The sequence below is a fragment of the Stylophora pistillata genome, chromosome 4, assembly GCF_964205215.1.
Source record: "Stylophora pistillata chromosome 4, jaStyPist1.2, whole genome shotgun sequence".
NCBI classification, from domain to species: Eukaryota; Metazoa; Cnidaria; class Anthozoa; order Scleractinia; family Pocilloporidae; genus Stylophora; species Stylophora pistillata.
Genome location: NC_142522.1, coordinates 5,962,517 through 5,983,550, shown reverse-complemented (window position 1 = coordinate 5,983,550; position 21,034 = coordinate 5,962,517). Strand labels below are relative to the sequence as shown.

General features: G+C 37.3%; 1 protein-coding gene across 1 annotated transcript in view; it reads left to right on the top strand.

Moving 5' to 3' along the window:
- The window catches only part of LOC111343659 (uncharacterized), a 55,411-nt gene that overhangs the window by 28,337 nt on the left and 6,040 nt on the right, over positions 1-21,034 (top strand). The window contains exons 34-63 of the mRNA XM_088756406.1: positions 176-277; positions 533-798; positions 1,055-1,160; positions 1,482-1,798; positions 2,112-2,253; positions 2,487-2,809; positions 3,423-3,564; positions 3,757-4,082; positions 4,724-4,877; positions 5,257-5,600; positions 5,862-6,000; positions 6,186-6,514; positions 6,738-6,876; positions 7,142-7,279; positions 7,484-7,724; positions 8,747-8,898; positions 9,564-9,795; positions 10,469-10,727; positions 11,079-11,187; positions 11,705-12,049; positions 12,574-12,612; positions 12,739-12,856; positions 13,382-13,453; positions 13,758-13,829; positions 14,705-14,776; positions 14,867-14,938; positions 15,017-15,088; positions 19,058-19,129; positions 20,466-20,537; positions 20,697-20,768. Coding sequence (XP_088612532.1) covers positions 176-277; positions 533-798; positions 1,055-1,160; positions 1,482-1,798; positions 2,112-2,253; positions 2,487-2,809; positions 3,423-3,564; positions 3,757-4,082; positions 4,724-4,877; positions 5,257-5,600; positions 5,862-6,000; positions 6,186-6,514; positions 6,738-6,876; positions 7,142-7,279; positions 7,484-7,724; positions 8,747-8,898; positions 9,564-9,795; positions 10,469-10,727; positions 11,079-11,187; positions 11,705-12,049; positions 12,574-12,612; positions 12,739-12,856; positions 13,382-13,453; positions 13,758-13,829; positions 14,705-14,776; positions 14,867-14,938; positions 15,017-15,088; positions 19,058-19,129; positions 20,466-20,537; positions 20,697-20,768 — 5,038 coding nt within the window. The remainder of the gene's footprint in view (positions 1-175; positions 278-532; positions 799-1,054; positions 1,161-1,481; positions 1,799-2,111; positions 2,254-2,486; positions 2,810-3,422; positions 3,565-3,756; positions 4,083-4,723; positions 4,878-5,256; positions 5,601-5,861; positions 6,001-6,185; positions 6,515-6,737; positions 6,877-7,141; positions 7,280-7,483; positions 7,725-8,746; positions 8,899-9,563; positions 9,796-10,468; positions 10,728-11,078; positions 11,188-11,704; positions 12,050-12,573; positions 12,613-12,738; positions 12,857-13,381; positions 13,454-13,757; positions 13,830-14,704; positions 14,777-14,866; positions 14,939-15,016; positions 15,089-19,057; positions 19,130-20,465; positions 20,538-20,696; positions 20,769-21,034) is intronic.

Below are 21,034 nucleotides of genomic sequence, written 5' to 3'. Positions count from 1 at the left end.
CCTTTTTTTGTTTTAAAAAAGACCCCTGTATTATAAACAAATGTCAGCCAAACGCCCAAAGAAATACTTTAAAGTGCGTTTGATTGATGGCACGAGATCTCAAAACTTGACAACTGAGTTTCATTAGTTTTTGTAAGATAGTTTAAGGATTCCTCCTTTGTCTTTCAACCTTTAGTGAGTCCAGACTGCAGTTTCAGAGAGGACACGTGTGAGTGGGAGACTCGGGAAGGATGGACTCTCTCAAAACATGCGCCGAATCTAGATTTACAAAATTACGGTAGGATTATATTGACAAGTTCGAGATTTTTAATTGAATTTAGGCTAGCAAGTTGTAATGAGGTTTAGATTGATTGAGGCCTTCTGAGACCCACCCAAAAACTGACTAACTGACAGACGTATTGAATGAGTGACGGACTGGTTACTGAATTACAGACATCAACGCTTAACATATTGAGAATGTCTCATGTGTAAAATCGATGATACATTTAATTAATTACAAATAATTACATTTAATCCCTTACGTTACTGTTAGGTCCAGGAGTATCATTTATTTTTCTTCGCGCTGAAGCATCTGACGTGCCTCATACACTCTTGTCCCCAATCATAAACACTGACGAATGGAAGTGCTTACGTTTATGGTATTTCATTGGTGTGACCAACTGCTACAAAACATCGTTACAGGTGGTTCTTCAGTCGTTAACAACGAACCTATCAACACTACTCTTCTTTGTGGATGAAGTAGCAAGTGCAATAAATTATACTCAAATACCGTTGCCAAGCAATTACAGCAAAGCAAAGGTACCAAAATGTAATCTCGTTGATATTAGTTCACTCATGACAATAACTCATTGCTTAATTACGTTTTCATGCGTCTTGAATAAGATCATTAACCTATATGTATACAAGTTTGTTTCTTTCTATTTCAGCGGCATCTTATATTTATTTTTTTCAGACTGAGTTAAGTCTATTTAAGTAAACTTCCTTAGCATAAATGTAGTAAAAAGTCCCGGTACTTGTGACTTATGCATGAACGTTTTCTTTAAACATAATACAGCTTGAATTCTTGGGTATTTATGAAGAGTTTGGTGGACAACTTCTCGCCATTGAACAAGTTTCCTTTTCTAAGGAGCCTTGTGACCCAATTTCTTGGAGACAAAGTGGTGAGCGTACACGTAGACTTAAAAACTAAGGTTTATAAATTTACTCAGGATAATGCTGAGTGCAAACTACCTTACGGACGACTCTTCCATTGCACAGAACTCTCTACTAATTGCATACAGTTCATTTCGTTAATTAGAGAAAAGCAAACAAACAAAATGAAACAACTCAAACTCTGCAAATCATGAACAACAAGTGAGAAGCGCACCCTTCTGAAAGGAACTTTACTCCAAGGGAATGTATGTTCGTCAAATAGGTACTTAATGATACGCTTATCTATACCTGTAGCGTTTTTAACAGTCCGACATTTATAACACCTCTAGATATTAACGAACCCCTTGGAATGGAAAACGGTGAAATATTAGACTCGCAAATCAGTTCTACATCACCAATTGACGAAGATTATACCACCAGTTTAGGCAGATTACACTTAAACGCAGTTGTCTGGTCCGCCGACACAAAGGACAGCAGCCAGTGGCTGCAGGTTGATCTGCGTAATAAAAACATTAGAGTCACGGGTGTTGCTACGCAAGGTAGAAACGGACGTAACCCCCACTGGGTAACGAAATATAGGCTACAGTACAGCAACGATGGACTGAAATTCCAATTCTACAAGGACCCTGGACACACTAAAGTTAAGGTATGTGCAAAATCAACTGAACTGATCACTCTGAATGTTCGCGTGTTATTTTTTTCTTAAGTAATACCAACCCCAAAAGGTACAACTCGTTTAGCTGGTATTTTTGAGGCAGAATAACTCTGCAGTTTTCGGTTCCTAAAAGTTTCTTAAGCATAGCCAAAGATATCCTAGCATAACAGCCGAGGGACTTGTTAAGAAACGAAGTTGCCTAATCGCTGTGGCTTAACACTATTCGTTACCACATGTTGAACTTGCACTACGGGTATCGTTCAATAGAAGGGGTTCTTTATGAGTGGACATTTTGCTAATGTAGGTTTTCGCCGGAAACATGGATCAGGACACTGTTGTTCATCAGGAACTCAAGCTACCGATCAGAGCAAGATATATTCGTTTTCAACCAGTGGCTTGGATTGGGCAGAGATCTATGAGAGTTGAGTTGTATGGTCATCAGAAAGGTATGTTAATCACTATTTTTTCAATTTAAAGTTAAAAATACCCTGCGAAACTCTTTTTCTTGAACTATATTTGTATATCCTCAAAGGAAAACTAAAATAAAATAAAGCAAAATAGAAGTAGAGAAGAAAGTGCGAAAAAGGTTATAAAATTTCATAAAAAAATTAGTAATAAAGGTCGTTCATGAATTTGATTTTTATAACCAAAAGCATGTGTCTTCTCCATAATTAAATAGAATGCCAGAAAGTTCTGGGTATGGAAAACAAAGTAATCTCAGATGGACAAATTCGAGCCTCATCCAGCTGGAATGGCTACTCTGTCGCTAGCCGCGGAAGACTATCAATTAAAGCATCTGGAAGCATGAGAGGAAGCTGGACGGCTTCAAAAAATGATCGAAACCAATGGCTACAGATTGACCTGGGAGACAACAATGCTAAAGTTACAGGTGTAGCCACCCAAGGGGGGCAAGACACCGACCAATGGGTGACTAGTTACAAGCTTCAATACGGGAACGACGGAGTTAATTTTCAGTATTACAAGAAACAAGGTGAAGACAAGGTTAGAGAAAGTTACCTTGCTTTGAGATATACTTCCGTTAACTACGAAAGTTGAAAAATAGGGTCTGGGTTAAGAGGGTAATTCTAAGCCACAAAACCAATACAAAAGTTTGCAGCCATTGCTCACACTTTGCCACCTTTAATAAAGTTAGTGTAAGTCCTTTGCAAGTTAGATCTGAGACTTAAGAGTTTAACTGATAACACGCGAGCAACTGCGTTGCACTTCAAAGGGGTTTACAAGTTTAAGGTTTATAAAGGGTGGCTGCACTCGTAGGAGAAACGTTTTTAAAATAAATGGGTCTTATTATAGTCGACTTGATGATGTCAGACTTTGTAAGATGAAACATTCAGTTATTGATTACATAATAATAATAATAATAATAATAATAATAATATCAATATTAATATTGTTTAAGTGGCAAAAATAGAAAAACTCGCCCTATCAGCTTGATTACATATAGTAAGAATGAGGATAACTTAAAGTTTTGTTGTTTTTTTTTTAATAACGGAAAACATTGATTTAGATCTCTATGAGCTCAGGTGAAAGATTTAGGTTTTATTTTTATAAGTTGTTGTTCAATTTCACACGAATTACTATGCTTTCACCTATTGAGGAATTTCCTGGAAACAGCGACCGTGATACAATTGTTTTTCATGGATTGAATCCGCCAATCAATGCCCGATACGTCCGTTTTCGCCCGGAGTCTTGGCAGAACCACATATCATTGAGGGTGGAACTGTATGGCTGTCTTGATGGTAGGCAACTTTATTATGCATCTGAATTGTATAGAGTCATTTGTAGAAAACAAATTTTCTACAGTTTTTTTCAAGACCCTACTCTTTATTCGCCCTCAGTCTTACATGAGATTTGTAAGGCCTCCGTCATACACATTATATAATGGGCAGTTTTAAACCGCTTATTTCTGTCAATTTTTGGTATACCACCAGAATGTCAGGAGGCTCTGGGCATGAAAAATGGTGCAATTCCTAATAGACAGATAAGCGCTTCCTCACGTTTGGATGTACACAATGACGCCTGGCATGGTAGACTAGACTATAAAACGGTACGGAAAGCAGGATCGTGGTCATCGCGATTTAATGATAGAAATCAATGGCTCCAGATTGATCTGTTTACTCCATACATGAAAGTTACACGAATAGCCACACAAGGCAGAAATAAGCACGATCAATGGGTGACAAGGTATACTTTGTGGTACAGCAATGATGGTAAAATTTTCCAACCGCACAAGGAAGCTGGAAAACCGAAAGAAAAGGTCAATATTGCATTTTAACATTTTAACCCTTAGCATTCTTTTTCGACATGGAAAGGAGTTTAAGCTTTAGAAACTGATCTTTTTGTTATGGAAATGTTATTTAGTTTTTGAAGCGTGATATCGAATTTGGACGTTCCTTAAAAGAAGCTGTTTCACTATTTCGTTAAGAATATGAATGACTCTGACGCTTTGACCCAGTTCGCAACCTGGAGCAATGGCCAAGCAGGTTTACATTTAAAATTAAATTATCCAGCTGGGTAGCAAGGTACGATCCAATGGTTACAAGAATTTTGGTGTCATAAGAGTTGCGAAAATTTTCCCTTGCCATATTGGAAGGGCAGTCTGGACCCTGTTACCCGCTTGATCCTCCCTCTGAAAATATTCCCAAAGTTCGACCCAAATGGCGGGAAGCAAAACTCGTAGCTCACGAACAGCTGCCGACAAAATTGACAAAAATGGCAGTTTTTAAAGCGAATTTTGGGAACGTTTAAATTCAAAAACGAGTTATATAGCCTGGAGAGGGGATCAAAACTGAAAAGGTGCACCGTTACGTCACTCCATACCTATACCTACTTCAATTCTATTTTGTTCCTAAAGAATTCTCGATAACACATGGTTACATTTTCTGCTTTTTCATTCAGCTTTTTAATGGTAACAGAGACCGGGATACCATTGTTTACAATGAAATCAACCCACCAATAAAAGCTCGATACATCCGAATTCGACCACAAGCCTGGTTTGGCCACGTTTCTATGAGGACAGAGCTCTATGGTTGTTTGGAAGATGTCAGTGGGGGTAAGGACTGTATTTACATTCATGTAGACGAGGTGCGCGCAACATGTTTAAATTGTTACATTTTAAAAATAGCCTTATAAGTGATCTTTTTTTAGTTGGTGGTCTCGTTCCCAATACATACACTGTAATTATAATTTGCTCTAACCTCTCTTTGTTGCAAAACCAAACTAATGGAAAATACGATGATTTAATTCAATCAGCTTAGTTGACAAATTAGGGAACGGAAACAGCATTAAAAAATTTACTTAGAAGTTTTGTTTTTGAAGCGGAGAATCTTACATGCAGATTAGTAGCAACAAGTGGGGAACAAGACCAAAAATGTTTGCATACACCTTACCCTTCATTAAAGCCCCTCAGGCCTTGTCTTTCATACCCATAGCATCCATCAACATATCAGACTGTCGACAAGCTCTTGGCATGGAAAATGGTATAATCTCTGATGCCCAAATCAGAGCCTCTTCCATCTGGGATGATAACCATGCTGCGTCTCAAGCCAGGCTAAACTTTAAAGGAGGTTCTAAAGTCGGATCTTGGTCAGCTAAGACAAATGATGTTCAACAATGGCTTCAGGTGGATCTAGGTAGTCAGTACGCTAAAGTTACGCGTGTAGGAACACAGGGGAGAGATGATGCTAGCCAATGGGTAACCAAATTCAAGTTGCAGTATGGCAACTATGAAGCTAGACTCCAATTTTACAAGGGAAGAGGAACAAATATAGACAAGGTGAAAAAATCTCATGGGTTGAAATAAGTCTTCGTTAATCTGCGAAGTAATCTGGTAGTCTACCTGTTGGTATGCTATGGTATATATTCCAGTGTTCGTCCGCTATTGTCCCCTATATCAACGGCCTCAAAATAAAAGATGAAAAAACTTCGAGACAGATATTAGGATAAAAATCGTTCATACTGCCGATTGAATGGCAGTATTTAAAAGAACACAAATATATCATTAGGTTATTAACACTTTTCCGCTTCTTTCTCCTAGGAGTTTTATGGTAACTCGGATAGAAGCACCATCGTTTTTCATGAACTAAACCTACCCATCAAGGCGCGCTTCGTCCGCTTTCGACCTCAAGCTTGGTTTAACCACGTGTCAATGAGGATAGAGCTTTACGGCTGTAAAGGTAAGAATGGAGGACACGTCAAAAAGCTAAATGCATCGCTTTTATGCGATCGACTTCGTGCCATTGTTTAAAATGCTAAGTGGTTTGCAAGGTCGAGCATCTTGGTGTGAGTTCACGTAACAATAAAATTTAATCATGTACCATGATCTCCTGCAGATAAGAGTTTTTTTTCGTAAAACCTTTAGAATGTCTAGAACCTCTCGGCATAGAAAATGGCACAATAACAGACGGCCAATTGAGTTCTTCTTCCCAACTGGACAATGCTCATGCCGCCACGCAAGGAAGACTGAACTATAATGCAACCGGAGGTTCAAGAGGATCTTGGTCGGCTGGCGTTAATAATTCCAGTCAATGGCTTCAGATTGACCTTCTTGATCAAAATAATAATGTGACCCGTGTTGCTACACAAGGAAGACCTGATACCAGCCAGTGGGTAACGAAATACAAGCTGCAGTACAGTGAGGATGGTGAAACGTTCCACTTCTATCGAGGAGAAGGAGATACAGCAGAGAAGGTGGCATTTGTTTTAGTTCGTTTGTTTTTTGTTTTTTTTTTTTTTAAGATAAAGAGTCAGGAAATCATTATAACAATGTTTCGTCTGTATTAATGTCACTTTTACCCTTGCAAACGAGATGTGAGGTCTTCCAGACACTACGAGGTAACCTCTTGTTATATAAACTTAAAGCAAATTAGAGATTTTTTATTCTTCTATTTTCTTATTCATTTTTTTTAAGCAGGTTTTTGAGGGAAACAAAGACCGGAATTCTGTTGTTTTTAATGAACTTAACCCACCCATTACAGCACGCTTCATCCGCTTTCAACCAGTGTCCTGGTATAGTCATATATCGATGCGAGTAGAGCTGTATGGTTGTCGAGGTAATGTAGGAATATCCTGGCAAACCTAATGGCTTCGTTATCGGCACTACAGGAAGAATGACAACAGCAACCAATTCCTCTACCTCTACTACTACTACTACTACTACTACTACTACTACTACTACTACTACTACTACCACTACTACTGCTACTAATATAACTACTGCTACTACTTCTGCTACCATTACAACTCTCACTACTAGTACCACCACCACTACCAATGAATACAATAGTTATTACCTAGCGTTCTTTTATATTTCGTTAGATGACCGTCCGTGCGACGCAGCAATAGACTCTTGCGGATGGAATCTTGCACGGGGATGGAAAAGAATGAAATACGCAGATCTTGACAACATCTATCTGGGTACAGATGTTAATATAGGTAGTGACGCTGATGAAGAAGGTGGGTTGTTTTGGTATATTGTAAAAAAAAATGGTTCTTTTTACCCGATGCAATACAAATTCCCCTAAAATTTTCCCTACTTTTTCCCTATTTGCTATTTCGCTCCGTTTTATAAACTATACGCCTGGACAAGGTTTGAAGGTCTCCTCAGAGATTGAAGACTGAAGGAGGAAGTATATTTTGTGGTATTTTTTTCTGCTTTAGGAATAATTGGCGATGGAAACTACGAGATCCACTTCCCTAACAGCAGTCGTGGCTACGTATCATTCTCAGACATTGTGCCGGCGAAAGGGGGATTCACCATTTGCTTTTGGTTACAGACTGAAAATGCTGGTTTCTTTGTTGAATATAGAACTGCGGCATCAGCAGATCAAAATGAAACACTGGCCCTCGGGCTATATTGCGGTAACAACACTTTTGATATTTTATTTGGAAACCAAAGAAGGTACCGATTTTTTAGTTTTTACTTTATACATGTTAAGAATTCGTGACCTGAAGCCTGTTATTTATTGAATGGCTCATTAACAATGGATTGATTCTCCTCAAAGTTTTAAACAAGCTAAGCACTTGAAGTTGGGAAATAATAAAAGTCACTTTTTGTCCCACTACTTTGTAAAATGACGCTGCAATGCCTCTATTATGTCTGCATAGATCTTATATCATGCTTGGCAGTAAAATTGGCGCTTGAGCATGTGGATGGAAAGACATACACATGTTTTCTTGCCCCAGGAATAAGTGGGGAAAAGATTCAAAGCTACTTTTCTTAGTTTAATTTGATGACTGACTTACGGTTCCTGGTGAAAACTTTTCGTCAGAGGCTTTTTATATCTAATTATCCTGAGTTCGCAATTACCAAGAATTTGTGAAATAGTGCGACTGGATGCCTATTGAAGTAGCAAAGAGTAACTTAACCATTCGAATAACGTCTTCAAAATGACAAAGGATAACGCCATTTCGCAACTTGATTAGCAACCTGACCATTCGTCAGTAACGTCAAAAAAGGCCAAGGCACTTTATTTTCAATTGCTGGGAGATCCGTTGAAGCTACTCGCTGAAATACACAAATATTACTCTTGAATATAATTATGATAATTTGCCATAGGAAAAGCATATGCTTTCGTAGGATCCACACGAGATGACTTCCACCTTTCGGGCTTGTGTGAATGGGTTACTGGGTGTTTTCCAGCCCATCTACAGACATATTTCGAACGGTTAAGTTACCCCACGAAATCATAAAACATATGAACTAGTAAACTTTAAAAACAATTTTACAATGGTAGAGGTAACTTTTGAGTTTGGCTATGAAGGACAGAGAAAGGTTATAAGTCTCTTCACGAGCGTTTTCTTGCTTTCTTTGTGGAACGTTCATGAAGAGATCAATAACAACTTTCTCTATAAATTGGTTTGTTTGCAAAAGACACTTTTCCTTCAAATAAAATTCATATGTTCATTATTTTTCATGCACAGCCAGTATTTAATGGGCGTGACAGACAACACGTGGCATCACGTGTGTGTGCTATTGGACACAAAGATCGGACTAGTAACCGTATTTAAAGATGGTCATAGGAGTTTTAAGAAACGTCGCGAGAAGGCACCCAATCTTGTACTGTGGACGCCAGGTAATAACAACAAGACAAATTACTCTCGTAGGTGGAAAGAAATTAAAGAAAAACAAAACAAAACAAACAAAGGGCGACAAAAAGAAGAGAGAGAAAAAAGGAAATACTTATTTCAAGTTGATTGGTTATATCAACTAAGTTGAAATTGTAAATTGGCCACCGTAACGAATAAAAAAAATGACGTTTCGAGCGTTAGCCCCTCGTCAGAGCGAATGGCGAAAGGCTAACGCTCAAAACGTCAGCTTTTGCACTTACAATTTACAGTTTACAATTTACAATTTCTACTTAGTTAATATAACCAATTATCTTGTTACTCCCACCGACGCAGCACTACATTTTCTTTAGAAACTTTCAGGCTTTATTTTAAGTTGATTTGGAAGGTGAAAAATATGAAGCACACACTTTCTTGAGCTGAAGACAAGTGGCTACAGCTCGGAAAGTGGAGTTCGTTGAACCGTATCTATTTCATTGCAATACTGGAGGAGAATAGTAGAATCTCAGGGAATGAGACCTTCTTCGATTTATTTTGTTTGATACCGACACATTTCAAAGATGTCACATTGTGAATTGCAAAATTTGTTGAGAAAGGTAGCCAGCAATAATAAGAGATAAAGGCGTAGAGAAAACTGTATTACGTTAAATTATTGTATTTCCTGTGTCTGCAGGGACCATGAAAATTGGCTTCACGGAACCGAACGAAAGTGATCTAGCTGTTCTTGGTAAACTAAATGGTTTCAATATATGGAGTTCCCCTGTCCTAATGGAAGAGATACTGCGCATGTCATATGGCTGTGGAACAGAGACAGGAAACTCAAAATCCTGGGAAACAGTCAGGAATGGAATAACAGGAGAAGTCGAGCTAAAAGACTCCAGAACTTGCAAGGACAGAAAAGGCAAGTGAAGTGTTATGATCAGAAATAGTCTAGAAACCTTTAGTTCCCTTACACGAGAGTGCTTTTAATCCTGGTAAGCTGTGGAGAAGGAATATTTCAGCTTCCATTCGCCCTTGACTTGTTACCTGCTTGTCATGTCGTAAGGAAACAGAAAGATGGCAACAACAATGCAGATGGAATTTTCAAACTTAAACGTGTGTTGGGTTATATAACAGAATATGAGTTGAGTGTGGGAGTAATCGTTAAAAAAAAGTTGACAGTGTCACAGGGTCCCTTTTTCTTTATCCGTGGATGCATATACGATCAAATAGCCTTAGGCTCATTGCTTTTATTGATCGCTAGTAACATCGTAGGCTACTTTAGTTACGATTTTTATAAACTTTAAATGTTAATTACGCGAGATGAATCGTACATAGATGTTGAAATACAGCGGATCGGATCTATAATTTGCCTATATCACATATTAAGAAAAATCAACGAACGAGACAGCCTGGAATTTTTTTTTTTCTCATTACACGACTTATTTTGGAGTGTTTGAACACTTTTGGGAGTTCTTCAGCAAGATCTAAGCTCTTATTGCCTCGAGAAACGAAGGTTTCTATATACGAATATTAGAACAAAGCACATCGGTATTGAAAATTCCTTTTTGCTGAGAGATGTGATATGTTTTCAGTCAGCAGACTTGTGGCAGATGGCATTACTACCCACGTCAATCAAACTGCTCTTTTAATGAGCCCACTATACGATAGATCACATGATGGCAAGAACCGATGTCTGAGGTTCCGTTACATGTTGCGGGGACCTGGAGAGAAGGCACTGATAATCTACCAGAAGGCAAAAAACCTTCGTAGAGTACCTATTTGGATATCAAAAGGCACTACCTGGGGAAACTGGGTCTATGGTCAGATTCAGCTTAGCTCCAATTCAGCGTTTCAGGTATAGAATGGTGCTCTGTCTTTTTTTTTTTTAGATTACGACAAACGAATTAGTAGACCTACTTATTCTTTCTTTTCGTCTATAGGACAATACTATCAGCTTCTCAATGTTGTTACAATAGATTATATCAACATAAACCGTCCATAAAGCTAAACAGACAAGTAAACTTTTAATTTGTTTATTTTTTGGATTTTTTTATTCTGGGTTGCCAGACAAACCTTTATCTTTTAGACTTCTCACATCCTCACAACACAACACAAACATCACGAGCAAACTCAGAAAGCCTTCAGGTACCGGGACCTGCGATGAGATTAATACATAACTGCAGAAATTATTTTATTACTGGGACAGGTGCTGATAAAAGCGGAAATGGAGAAGAAAGAGGACTTAATAGCGTTGACGGGACTGTATGTCGACGAGGCAAAAAACTGCAGAGTTAAGCCACTCTCGGCGAAAGAAGGTGGAGTATAGCAATGAAATGAGATAATAATAATAATAATAATAATAATAATAATAATAATAACAGTAATGATAATAATAATGATAATAATAATAATAATAATAATAATAATAATAATAATTATAATAATAAAGAGTATTTCTATAACGCACAACTTCAATAAATTGCCCGTGGCGCTTTACAACAAATAAAAATAAATTATAAACAAACTACATTTTCTAACATTCACTAACAAACGTTTTAAAAAGATAAGTTTTCAAAACGCTTTTAAAAATGTCAACAGAAGACATTTTTAAAAGCGAAGGGAGAAGAATTATTTTTCTTTGTATGAAATTGCGTAAAAGCAACACTGCCAAATACTTTATTGTGCTTTTACAGCTATTGAAATTGTTATCGTACCAATCTGGGGCGATGATGCTGCTGTCATCTGCGCTCATGAAGTGCCCATACTTCATGTCCAATGATACTGACCTCTCAGTCTTAACGTGTTGGCCTTCATCTGCGGTTACTCTTTCAGCTTGCAGCGAGTACTTAACGAATGAAACAGGATACTTCTTCTCTCCTTCATATCCTGGAAATCTTCCAGATGACACGTTGTGCAAATGGCACATCACCGTCCAACAAAACCACACCATTCGTTTGGAATTCCAAGAATTCCTACTCACGAACCACCCCACGTGCAAGAAGTGCTTCCTTCAAATCTTTGACGGAGGTGATGAATCTACGCCTGTGATAGGAAAATATTGTGGCCATACGTATCCCCCGGTAGTCGTTTCTTCATCAGAACATTTTACGATTGTTCTTCGTTGTGCTCAGGGTTTGCGGATGGCAAGATTCAAGGCCTCTTATTATTCTATCAGAAGTATGTTGTATTTATGTGAGTTTGAATTTTGAAGTAATATCAACCTGCTTTATGTATACATAAACGTTAACGAAATTGAATCAAAAGTTGTGGAATTGAAAGTTAAAAATCCAATGAATGACCAAATCATTGTAACTTGCGTTTAAAGTAGGCTTATTTGGTTTCCTGGTCACTTTTTTAAAGATGAGTTGGAAACGTTTCAGCGAGATGAAAATCTTTGTCAATTTGCTTGCGGTAGAATGTTTGATGAGGGGCAGCATTCATCATACTTCCAAACAATGAGAGGAATGCTAAGTGAAATGCCTTATTAATGGAGTAACCTTGACGAAACTTGATCTTTCTCCACGATCTCGGGTGCTGCAATTGATTTCACAACATTTTCGAGTTAAACATTCCACCTAAAAAAAGAACAGTTCTTAACTGTTAATAACAGCCGAGGTAAGGATAAAAAACACCATGACAAAGCTATTACGGGTAGTCGCAACTGATGCCTTAATGCTATATATACATTTTCCATTTTTTAGCTCAAGAATTGGGAGGATCGTCTTGCTCACCTCATAGAGGTATTTGAAGCTTCATCAGTAGACAGACTATAGGAAATGATTTTTTTCTCTACATTTACTTTCCAAAGCATGTAATCCCTGAAAGATGATGGTAGATATTAAACTAAGTTCGGAAATCCTTTTTAGACTGTCCATCAAGCTGCGAATGTAAGGAGTTTGGTGAAGTATACGACAAGAGGATTCTGCTTATTGGCAAAAAGCTGCTGGCTGTACCAAGCTCTCTTCCTTCAAATACTGGAGCAGTGTATGGTTAACCATTTTCTTAATTATCATCATTATCACTTCTCATTATGTTAATAACAACCATTATGTTAATAACCAGTCAGTCTGCTTGCATGCACGGAGGGAATTAGCACGAAGCCTACGACAACCGTCAAATGGCAAAATTGTGACTCAATCTCGCCTTTTTTTCCTTTTCAGCTGTCTGAGTTCTGAAGTGGATTTTAATGCAAAAAGAATATACATATTCAGTTTTTCTGTTGTGTTTATTTGAGGCCTAGCAGAAAAGGGGAAGGTGTAAACGTCATGCCTTAAATCAGTACATGTACATATATTTACATGCACACATTAGGCTGTTTTTTAATGATTCTGGTCAAGAGGATTATTCCAAGGATTTTCCTCCCTTATCAATCATTCTTTGTGAATTGTTGTCTGTTAAGAAGGTTTCCTTGTTTTGTTATTTTGGTTCAACTTTAGTTGCTTTTTTATGAGGCCTGAATTTTTTTTTCCGTGCAAGTTAGTGCATCGCTAATACTGACATATCGAACAGGTTTTTTCGCAATAATTGGATCTCGCAACTTCACGAGAGGGAATTTTCAGACCTTACAAGACTAGAGTATATGTGAGTTGAAGGCCATGATCTCTGTGTTTGTAAGTGGCAGTGCTAGGTATCTGCTTAAAATGTGCAGAACGTTTAAGATATAAAAAAAAAACATTACATTAAACAACCCTCTGATTCTTTACAATATCCTAGGTAACACTAAGACAAAAATACTGTATTCATAATGTACACCATGTATCTGCAGAATTTATAATGTAAGCACGGAGAACACGATTAGGGTAGGATCCTCTAGGTTTCTTTGGCCGAATTTTAAAACCTGGATCCAGAAGTCAATTTAATAACTTATGTGTTTTCTCTGTAACAGTGACCTTAGATTCAATAAGCTGTTCCACTTAGATGAAGAATGTTTTCAAAACGTGTCTTCTGTCACTACACTGTGAGTATTGGATGGCGCTTATAGATTACTAAATAATTTATTAAGTTTGAATTAGTTTATTCGAGAGAGAATCCTCAATTACAAATTTGTTAAGGTAGTTGTCATCTTCCTTACTTCAAATGTCACTAGGCCGATAGGGACATTCCTCTCCACTGCTTCATTTAAGTCAACATCTTGGAGGCATCTCAAATTACAAGATCAGGGGGACATGGTTGCTTGTTTGATTGGAGAGATAGTGGGCTAGGTTGACAACGACTTCCCCGCTGAATACGAAAGCTTCTCAGGATTGATGCAAAGTACAAATCGGAGTCGGGTTTTCAAAGCTGGGTTAAGATAACCCAGGATTAGTATAAAATTTGATTTCAGGTCTGAAAGTTCAAAAAGAAAATTTAGTTTAATTCGTTTTGTTTACAATTTGATTATTAGATGCTCTAGGAATGATAGGGACAATTGTCGTGAAAAGGCTCTTGAAGAGAGAAATTAAGAAGCCTGGATTTAAATTTAACCCTGAAGCATCGCTATTAAACCTTCAAACAACCGGGCCCATTGCTTCAGAGATTTTCTCAATCCATCTATATCGCATTATAATTTTGGTTTGATCAACTGAGTTGATAACTTATTTTCGCAACCGTACAGAGTCCAAAAGCTGACGTTTCATTCACTTCGACGAAGGGCTAACGCTGGAAACGTCAGATTTTGAACTCTTTACGGTGGCTAATTTGCCAGCTGACAAAACAAAAAAATTCTTTTTTACTCTCATCCACGCAGCTTCAAAGTTTCTATAGAAACTTACCCCCCTTTATTCATTGGTCTTGCATTATGTTGAAAAGGAACTTTTAGAACCTTACTAAAGGTTTTTCTTGTGTTCTCTGCAGGAGACTGAATTCTAATTTTCTTCGAACTCTTCCTATTGGAGCGTTCAGCAAACTCCCTAATTTACACGTCCTGTGAGTATCTCTAAATATAGTCTCATTCTTCCACATTAAAACGAAGATCGACAAGAACTCGATTGAATGAGCTTATTTCTTTTATTGCAGTGATTTAGGAAGAAACCTTCTTAGCAGTATCAGAAGTGGGGTGTTTGATGGACTGTCAAATTTGCATGTTTTGTAAGTGCTCATTTTCAGTAAAGGTTAAAAACTGACAAAGATTGAGAAACTTCAAAGAACTCTTGATTTTTTTTTAAGGAGTTTACGTGTAAATCAACTGACGGGATTGCAGTATGGCGTTTTTGACAACAAGAGCAATATTACCCATTTGTAAGTAAACTGAGGAGTTACTGATGAATTTTCTTCTAAGGCATCTGGATCATTCTGAGACTGAACCAGAGGACTTGTGTGGGTAAAAAAACCTTTTGCTCGAGTTCACCCTTGCTCCATGATCAGCATCAGTTTAAAATAATTATTTGTGCAGTGATTTAGTACTATTCTTCTCCATTTCATCAAGCCTGTGTGCAGATATTCAACTTCTAATAAGAAGGTTTGAACAGATCAATCAGCTGTTCTTCTTGTTTGATAAAACAGGTACTTGGACAACAATAGACTCACTAATGTACCTCCAGATGCTTTTAACGACCTGACTAGCCTCAAGTATTTGTGAGTTTTTACAATCTATATTTTAGTGGCTATGTATTTTTGTTGATACAAATGTATACTTCGTAGTGACAGTACTGATCATTGTCATCCGTATTGCACTTTATGCCTCAGAAACTTGAGTAGGAACGAGCTAACAACGGTGACGAACACAACTTTCAAAGGACTCAAATCACTGGAATATTTGTGAGTAGAGGGTTTGTTAATGCTATGTGTCGTGAATTAATTTGAAATAATTGTAGTTGTGACTATTTGTGATGTGTCGAACTTTTTAGGGGTCTTTGTACAGATTACGACAAGACTTTGTTTTCTCCGTTATGACACTCGGAAGACCCTATGAAGATTTCTCCTTTTATGGAATTATTTTTAGATCAAGACTAGAAATTCGAAGTTTTCGTGGGTTTTCTTTTCCTTATTTTTCGATTAGGTTATTTATTATGGTTTTGTATCATTACTTTTTTATTTGCCCATTTCCAATTAGGTATCTTCAGGATAACAAGCTCAAAACACTACCAGAAGGCCTGCTTGGAGATCTTTCAAAGCTGAAAGTGTTGTAAGTCTGGCAATCCGAAAATTGCTCATCATTACCGAAAGAAACAAACAGTTGTAAAAACTAAGAATACTTAGTTGCCTACTGAGGCCTGTTACTCGAACGTCCATGTACTTACTGCTCTCGAAAAGTTTTTTTCACTGTGTTTACGGTCAACACGGTGATATCATAAGTGTTGAAATTCAAACAGTGAAGTAATCAGAAAAAGAAATAGAACTGATTGTCTTTTCATCTAACATCTACATTACTGTTACATTGATTCAGGGTATACAATAAAGCTCTAAGCCCATAAAGTTACCGGTACTTCTTATATTTCTAGGTATGGTAGTTGAGAAGAGTTTTGGGTTGCATCAAACTAAAATCCTTCAGCTGAATGCTATCTAAGTTTCTTTCTCCTGCGTACTTGATTTTACATGGATATTGTTAGAGGAATTTACAGAACAGTCACATCAGGAAGTAAAATGTTAGGTGGCGTAACCATTTGACTCCTCAAGGTGACAAGCATCTACTTTCCTCTCACAATATCACCCCTGAATCACACATTAAGGTCAGGAGAACAAAGGAAAATCATCATAAACCAAGAAAACTCTCGATTGTTAGACAAATTCTCCTTGTCAATCACAAAAGAAAAGAATAGAGTAGAGTATAGAATATATGGATATTGATGTTAGGGTATAAATAGTCAAACGATGATAAAACCAGCTGATGACGGTGGGCAATGATCATAGTAGTGGTTTACAAGATAGGTTAATTCTCATAATAATAATTCTTGGCGCTGTTTGAATGACAAGGTATCAATGGAAATAACATAGCAAGCCGATCAATTTTGTGGTCCTATCTCACCTTGAATACCTGGAAGCTCTACACGTTTCTGTTGTGTACAATGTACTTCGTAAGTTCTCGAAATGGCCAATAAGATAGAAAATTCGAGTGAAGACCATTCAGCTGCTCCGCGAAACGTTTGAATTATCAGTCTTATGACAGAAGTAAATTTTGATTTAACTGTCCTCCGTATTGCACTTTATTCCTCAGAAGCTTGGGTGGGAACGAGCTGGAGTATTTGTGAGTAGCGCTTTTGTTGATCGCTAGATGTCGTGACTTAATTTGAAATCATTATAGTTGTGACTATTTGTGATGTGTCGAACTTTTTATTAAGTAATTTTAGGGGTCTGTTTACAGCTTATAATAGGATTTTGTTTTTTTCGGTTATGACACTCTGAAGACCCTATGACGATTTCTTATATGGAATTGTTTTTAGATCAAGATTAGAAATTCTAAGTTTTCGTGGGTTTTCTTTTCCTTACTTCTCGATTAGGTTATTTATTATGGTTTTGTATCATTACTTTTTTCTTTGGCCATATGTAATTAGGTATCTTCAGGAATACAAGCTCAAAACATTACCAGAAGGCTTGCTTGAAAATCTTTCTAAGCTGAAATTGTTGTAAGTATGGCAATCCAAAAATTGGTCATCATTAGAGAAAGAAACACACAGTTCTAAATAGTAAGAATACTTGGTTGCCTGCTGGGGCCCGTTTCTTGAAAGTTCATGAAAGTCCGTTTCTCGAAAGTCCAGAGTGAAAAAGTTTTTTTCACTGTGTTTACGGTCAACATGGTGATATCATAAGTGTTGAAATTCAAACAGTGAAATAATCAGAAAAAGAAATAGAATTGATTGCCTTTTCATCTAACATCTACATTACTGTTACCTTGATTTATGGTATACAATACGGCTCTTGGGCCCGTTTCTCGAAAGTTCCGGTAACTTAACGGGCCCAAAGCCATGTTTTAAATTCAAAATTTAAAGGATAGGAAACCGGGTTCTGGCACATAAACCAGTCCTTTCTGTTTCTTTAGATGATAGTTTTCTTGTATCACTTTCAAAACTTTTGAAATCCCCATCTTGAATGAAAACAGAACAGCTTTACGGGCCCGTTAAGTTACCGAGACTTTCGAGAAACGGGCCCCTGAGCCCATAAAGTTACCGGTACTTCTTGTATTTCTAGGTATGGTAGTTGAAAAGAGTTTTGGGTGGCATCAAACTAAAATTCCTTTAGCTGAATGCTATCTAAGTTCCTTTCTCCTGCGTACTTGATTTTACATGGATATTGATAGAGGAATTTACAGAACAGTCACAGCAGGAAGTAAAATGTTAGGTGGCGTAACCATTTGACTCCTCAAGGTGACAAGCATATACTTTCCTCTCACAATATCACCCCTGGATCGCACATTAAGGTCAGGAGAACAAAGGACAATCATCACAAACCAAGGAAGCTCTCAATTGTTAGACAAATTCTCCTTGTCAATCACAAAAGAAAAGAATAGAGTAGAGTATAGAATATATGGATATTGATGTTAGGGTATAAATAGGGTATCAAACGATGATAAAACCAGCTGATGACGGTGGGCAATGATCATGGTAGTGGTTTACAAGATAGGTTTATTCTCATAATAATAATTCTTGGCACTGTTTGACTGACAAGTTATCAATGGAAATAACATAGCCAGCCGATCAATTTTGTGGCACTATATCAGCTTGAATACCTGGAAGCTCTACACATTTCTGTTGTGTACAGAGTACTCCGTTTCTCGAAATAGCCAATTAAGATAGAAAATTCAAGTGAGGACCATTCAGCTGCTCCACAAAACGTTTGAATTATCAGTCTTATGACAGAAGTAAATTTTGATTTAACTGTCATCCGTATTGCATTTTCTTCCTCAGAAACTTGAGTGGGAACGAGCTAACAACGGTGACGAAAACAACTTTCAAAGGACTCAAATCACTGGAATATTTGTGAGTAGAGGGTTTGTTAATGCTATGTGTCGTGACTTAATTTGGAATACTTATAGTTTTGACTATTTGTGATGTGTCGAACTTGTTAGGGGTCCTTGTACAGATTATGAAGGGATTTTGTTTTCTCCGTTATGACACTCTGAAGACTCTATGAAGATTTCTCCTTTTATGGAATTATTTTTAGATCAAGACTAGAAATTCGAAGTTTTTGTGGGTTTTCTTTTCCTTATTTTTCGATTAGGTTATTTATCATGGTTTTGTGTCATTACTTTTTTATTTGCCCATTTGCAATTAGGTATCTTCAGGATAACAAGCTCAAAACACTACCAGAAGGCCTGTTTGGAGATCTTTCAAAGCTGAAAGTGTTGTAAGTATGGCAATCCAAAAATTGGTCATCATTAGAGAAAGAAACACACAGTTGTAAAAAGTAAGAATACTTGGTTGCCTACTGGGGCCCGTTTCTCGAAAGTCCATGTACTTACTGCTCTCGAAAAGTTTTTTTCACTGTGTTTACGGTCAACACGGTGATATCATAATTGTTGAAATTCAAAAAGTGAAGTAATCAGAAAAAGAAATAGAATTGATTGTCTTTTCATCTAACATCTACATTACTGTTACATTGATTCAGGATATACAATAAAGCTCTAAGTCCATAAACCTACCGGTAATTCCTATATTAGCACATATGGTAGTTGAAAAGAGTTTTGGGTTGCATCAAACTAAAATCCCTCAGCTGAATGCTATCTAAGTTCCTTTCTCCTGCGTACTTGATTTTACATGGATATTGATAGAGGAATTTACAGAACAGTCACATCAGGAAGTAAAATGTTAGGTGGCGTAACCATTTGACTCCTCAAGGTGACAAGCATCTACTTTCCTCTCACAATATCACCCCTGAATCGCACATTTAGGTCAGGAGAACAAAGGAAAATCAATATAAACCAAGGAAGCTCTCGATTGTTAGACAAATTCTCCTTGTCAATCACAAAAGAAAAGAATAGAGAAGAGTATAGAATATATGGATATTGATTTTAGGGTATAAATAGTCAAACGATGATAAAACCAGCTGATGACGGTGGGTAATGATCATGGTAGTGGTTTACAAGTTAATTCTCATAATAATAATTCTTGGCACTGTTTGAATGACAAGGTATTAATGGAAATAACATAGGTTTGTAGGTAGGTAACTTTATTTCAACTCGGGTTGTTGAGGCTGATTCGGCCCCTAGCAATACATGCTAATATGCTGAGCAACACCCACCCATCCCACCCCAGGGGAGAGCATCCACCACACAGTAATCTCGAACGTGGAAAATTAACGTTTCCTACCCCTAACCTTGCAGGAGACGGGGCCTACGGTTTATTCGTCCTTATCTGAGAAGACTACAATATCTGTCCATTTCTTGATATCGGAAAGGCAGCAAATTCTCCTCACTTATTTTAAGACTATGAGTATTGGTCCGGCCGGGGCATTACTCAACAAAGCTAGCCGATCAATTTTGTGGTCCTATCTCACCTTGAATACCTGAAAGCTCTACTCATTTCTGGTGTGCATATTGTAATTCGTTTCTAGAAATAGCCAATTAAGATAGAAAATTCAAGTGAGGACCATTGAGATCCTCCACAAAACGTTTGAATTATCAATTTTATGACAGAAGTCATTTTTAATTTAATTGTCATCCGTATTGCGCTGTTTTCCTCAGAAACTTGAGCGAGAACGAGCTAACTACAGTGACGAAGGGAACCTTCAAAGGACTTAAATCACTGGAATATTTGTGAGTAGAGCGTTTGTTGATCACTTTATGTCGATAAAAAAACTTAAGTTGAAAAAATTCCTAGGTGGTAAGCTTGACAGCTGCCTTAAATCAAATCTTATATTGTAAAAAAAAAAAGACAGTTTGTCAATTCGTCAATTGTTTTATCCATTACTACAGGTATCTAAGCAATAACAAGTTGTCTGACGTACCTTCCGATGCATTTAGTGAACTAGTAAACATGAAGTATTTGTGAGTATCTATCAATGAATTTTCTACGCTTTTTGGCCTTCAAAATCGTCCTATTTCACGAAGCGCTTTCCAATTTCGCCCAATCAGATTTAGAAGAACCTTATTAGATATTAAAATAGAATTTTGCCTTAATAATATAAACAAGTAATCGCATGTTTCGTCGTAAGGTTAACAATCATTATCACTTGTGAAAACATGAGGGATATTACTCCTTACTTTTACACGCCCAGGCAAAACTATACGAACACAAGTCAACCGGCATCAAG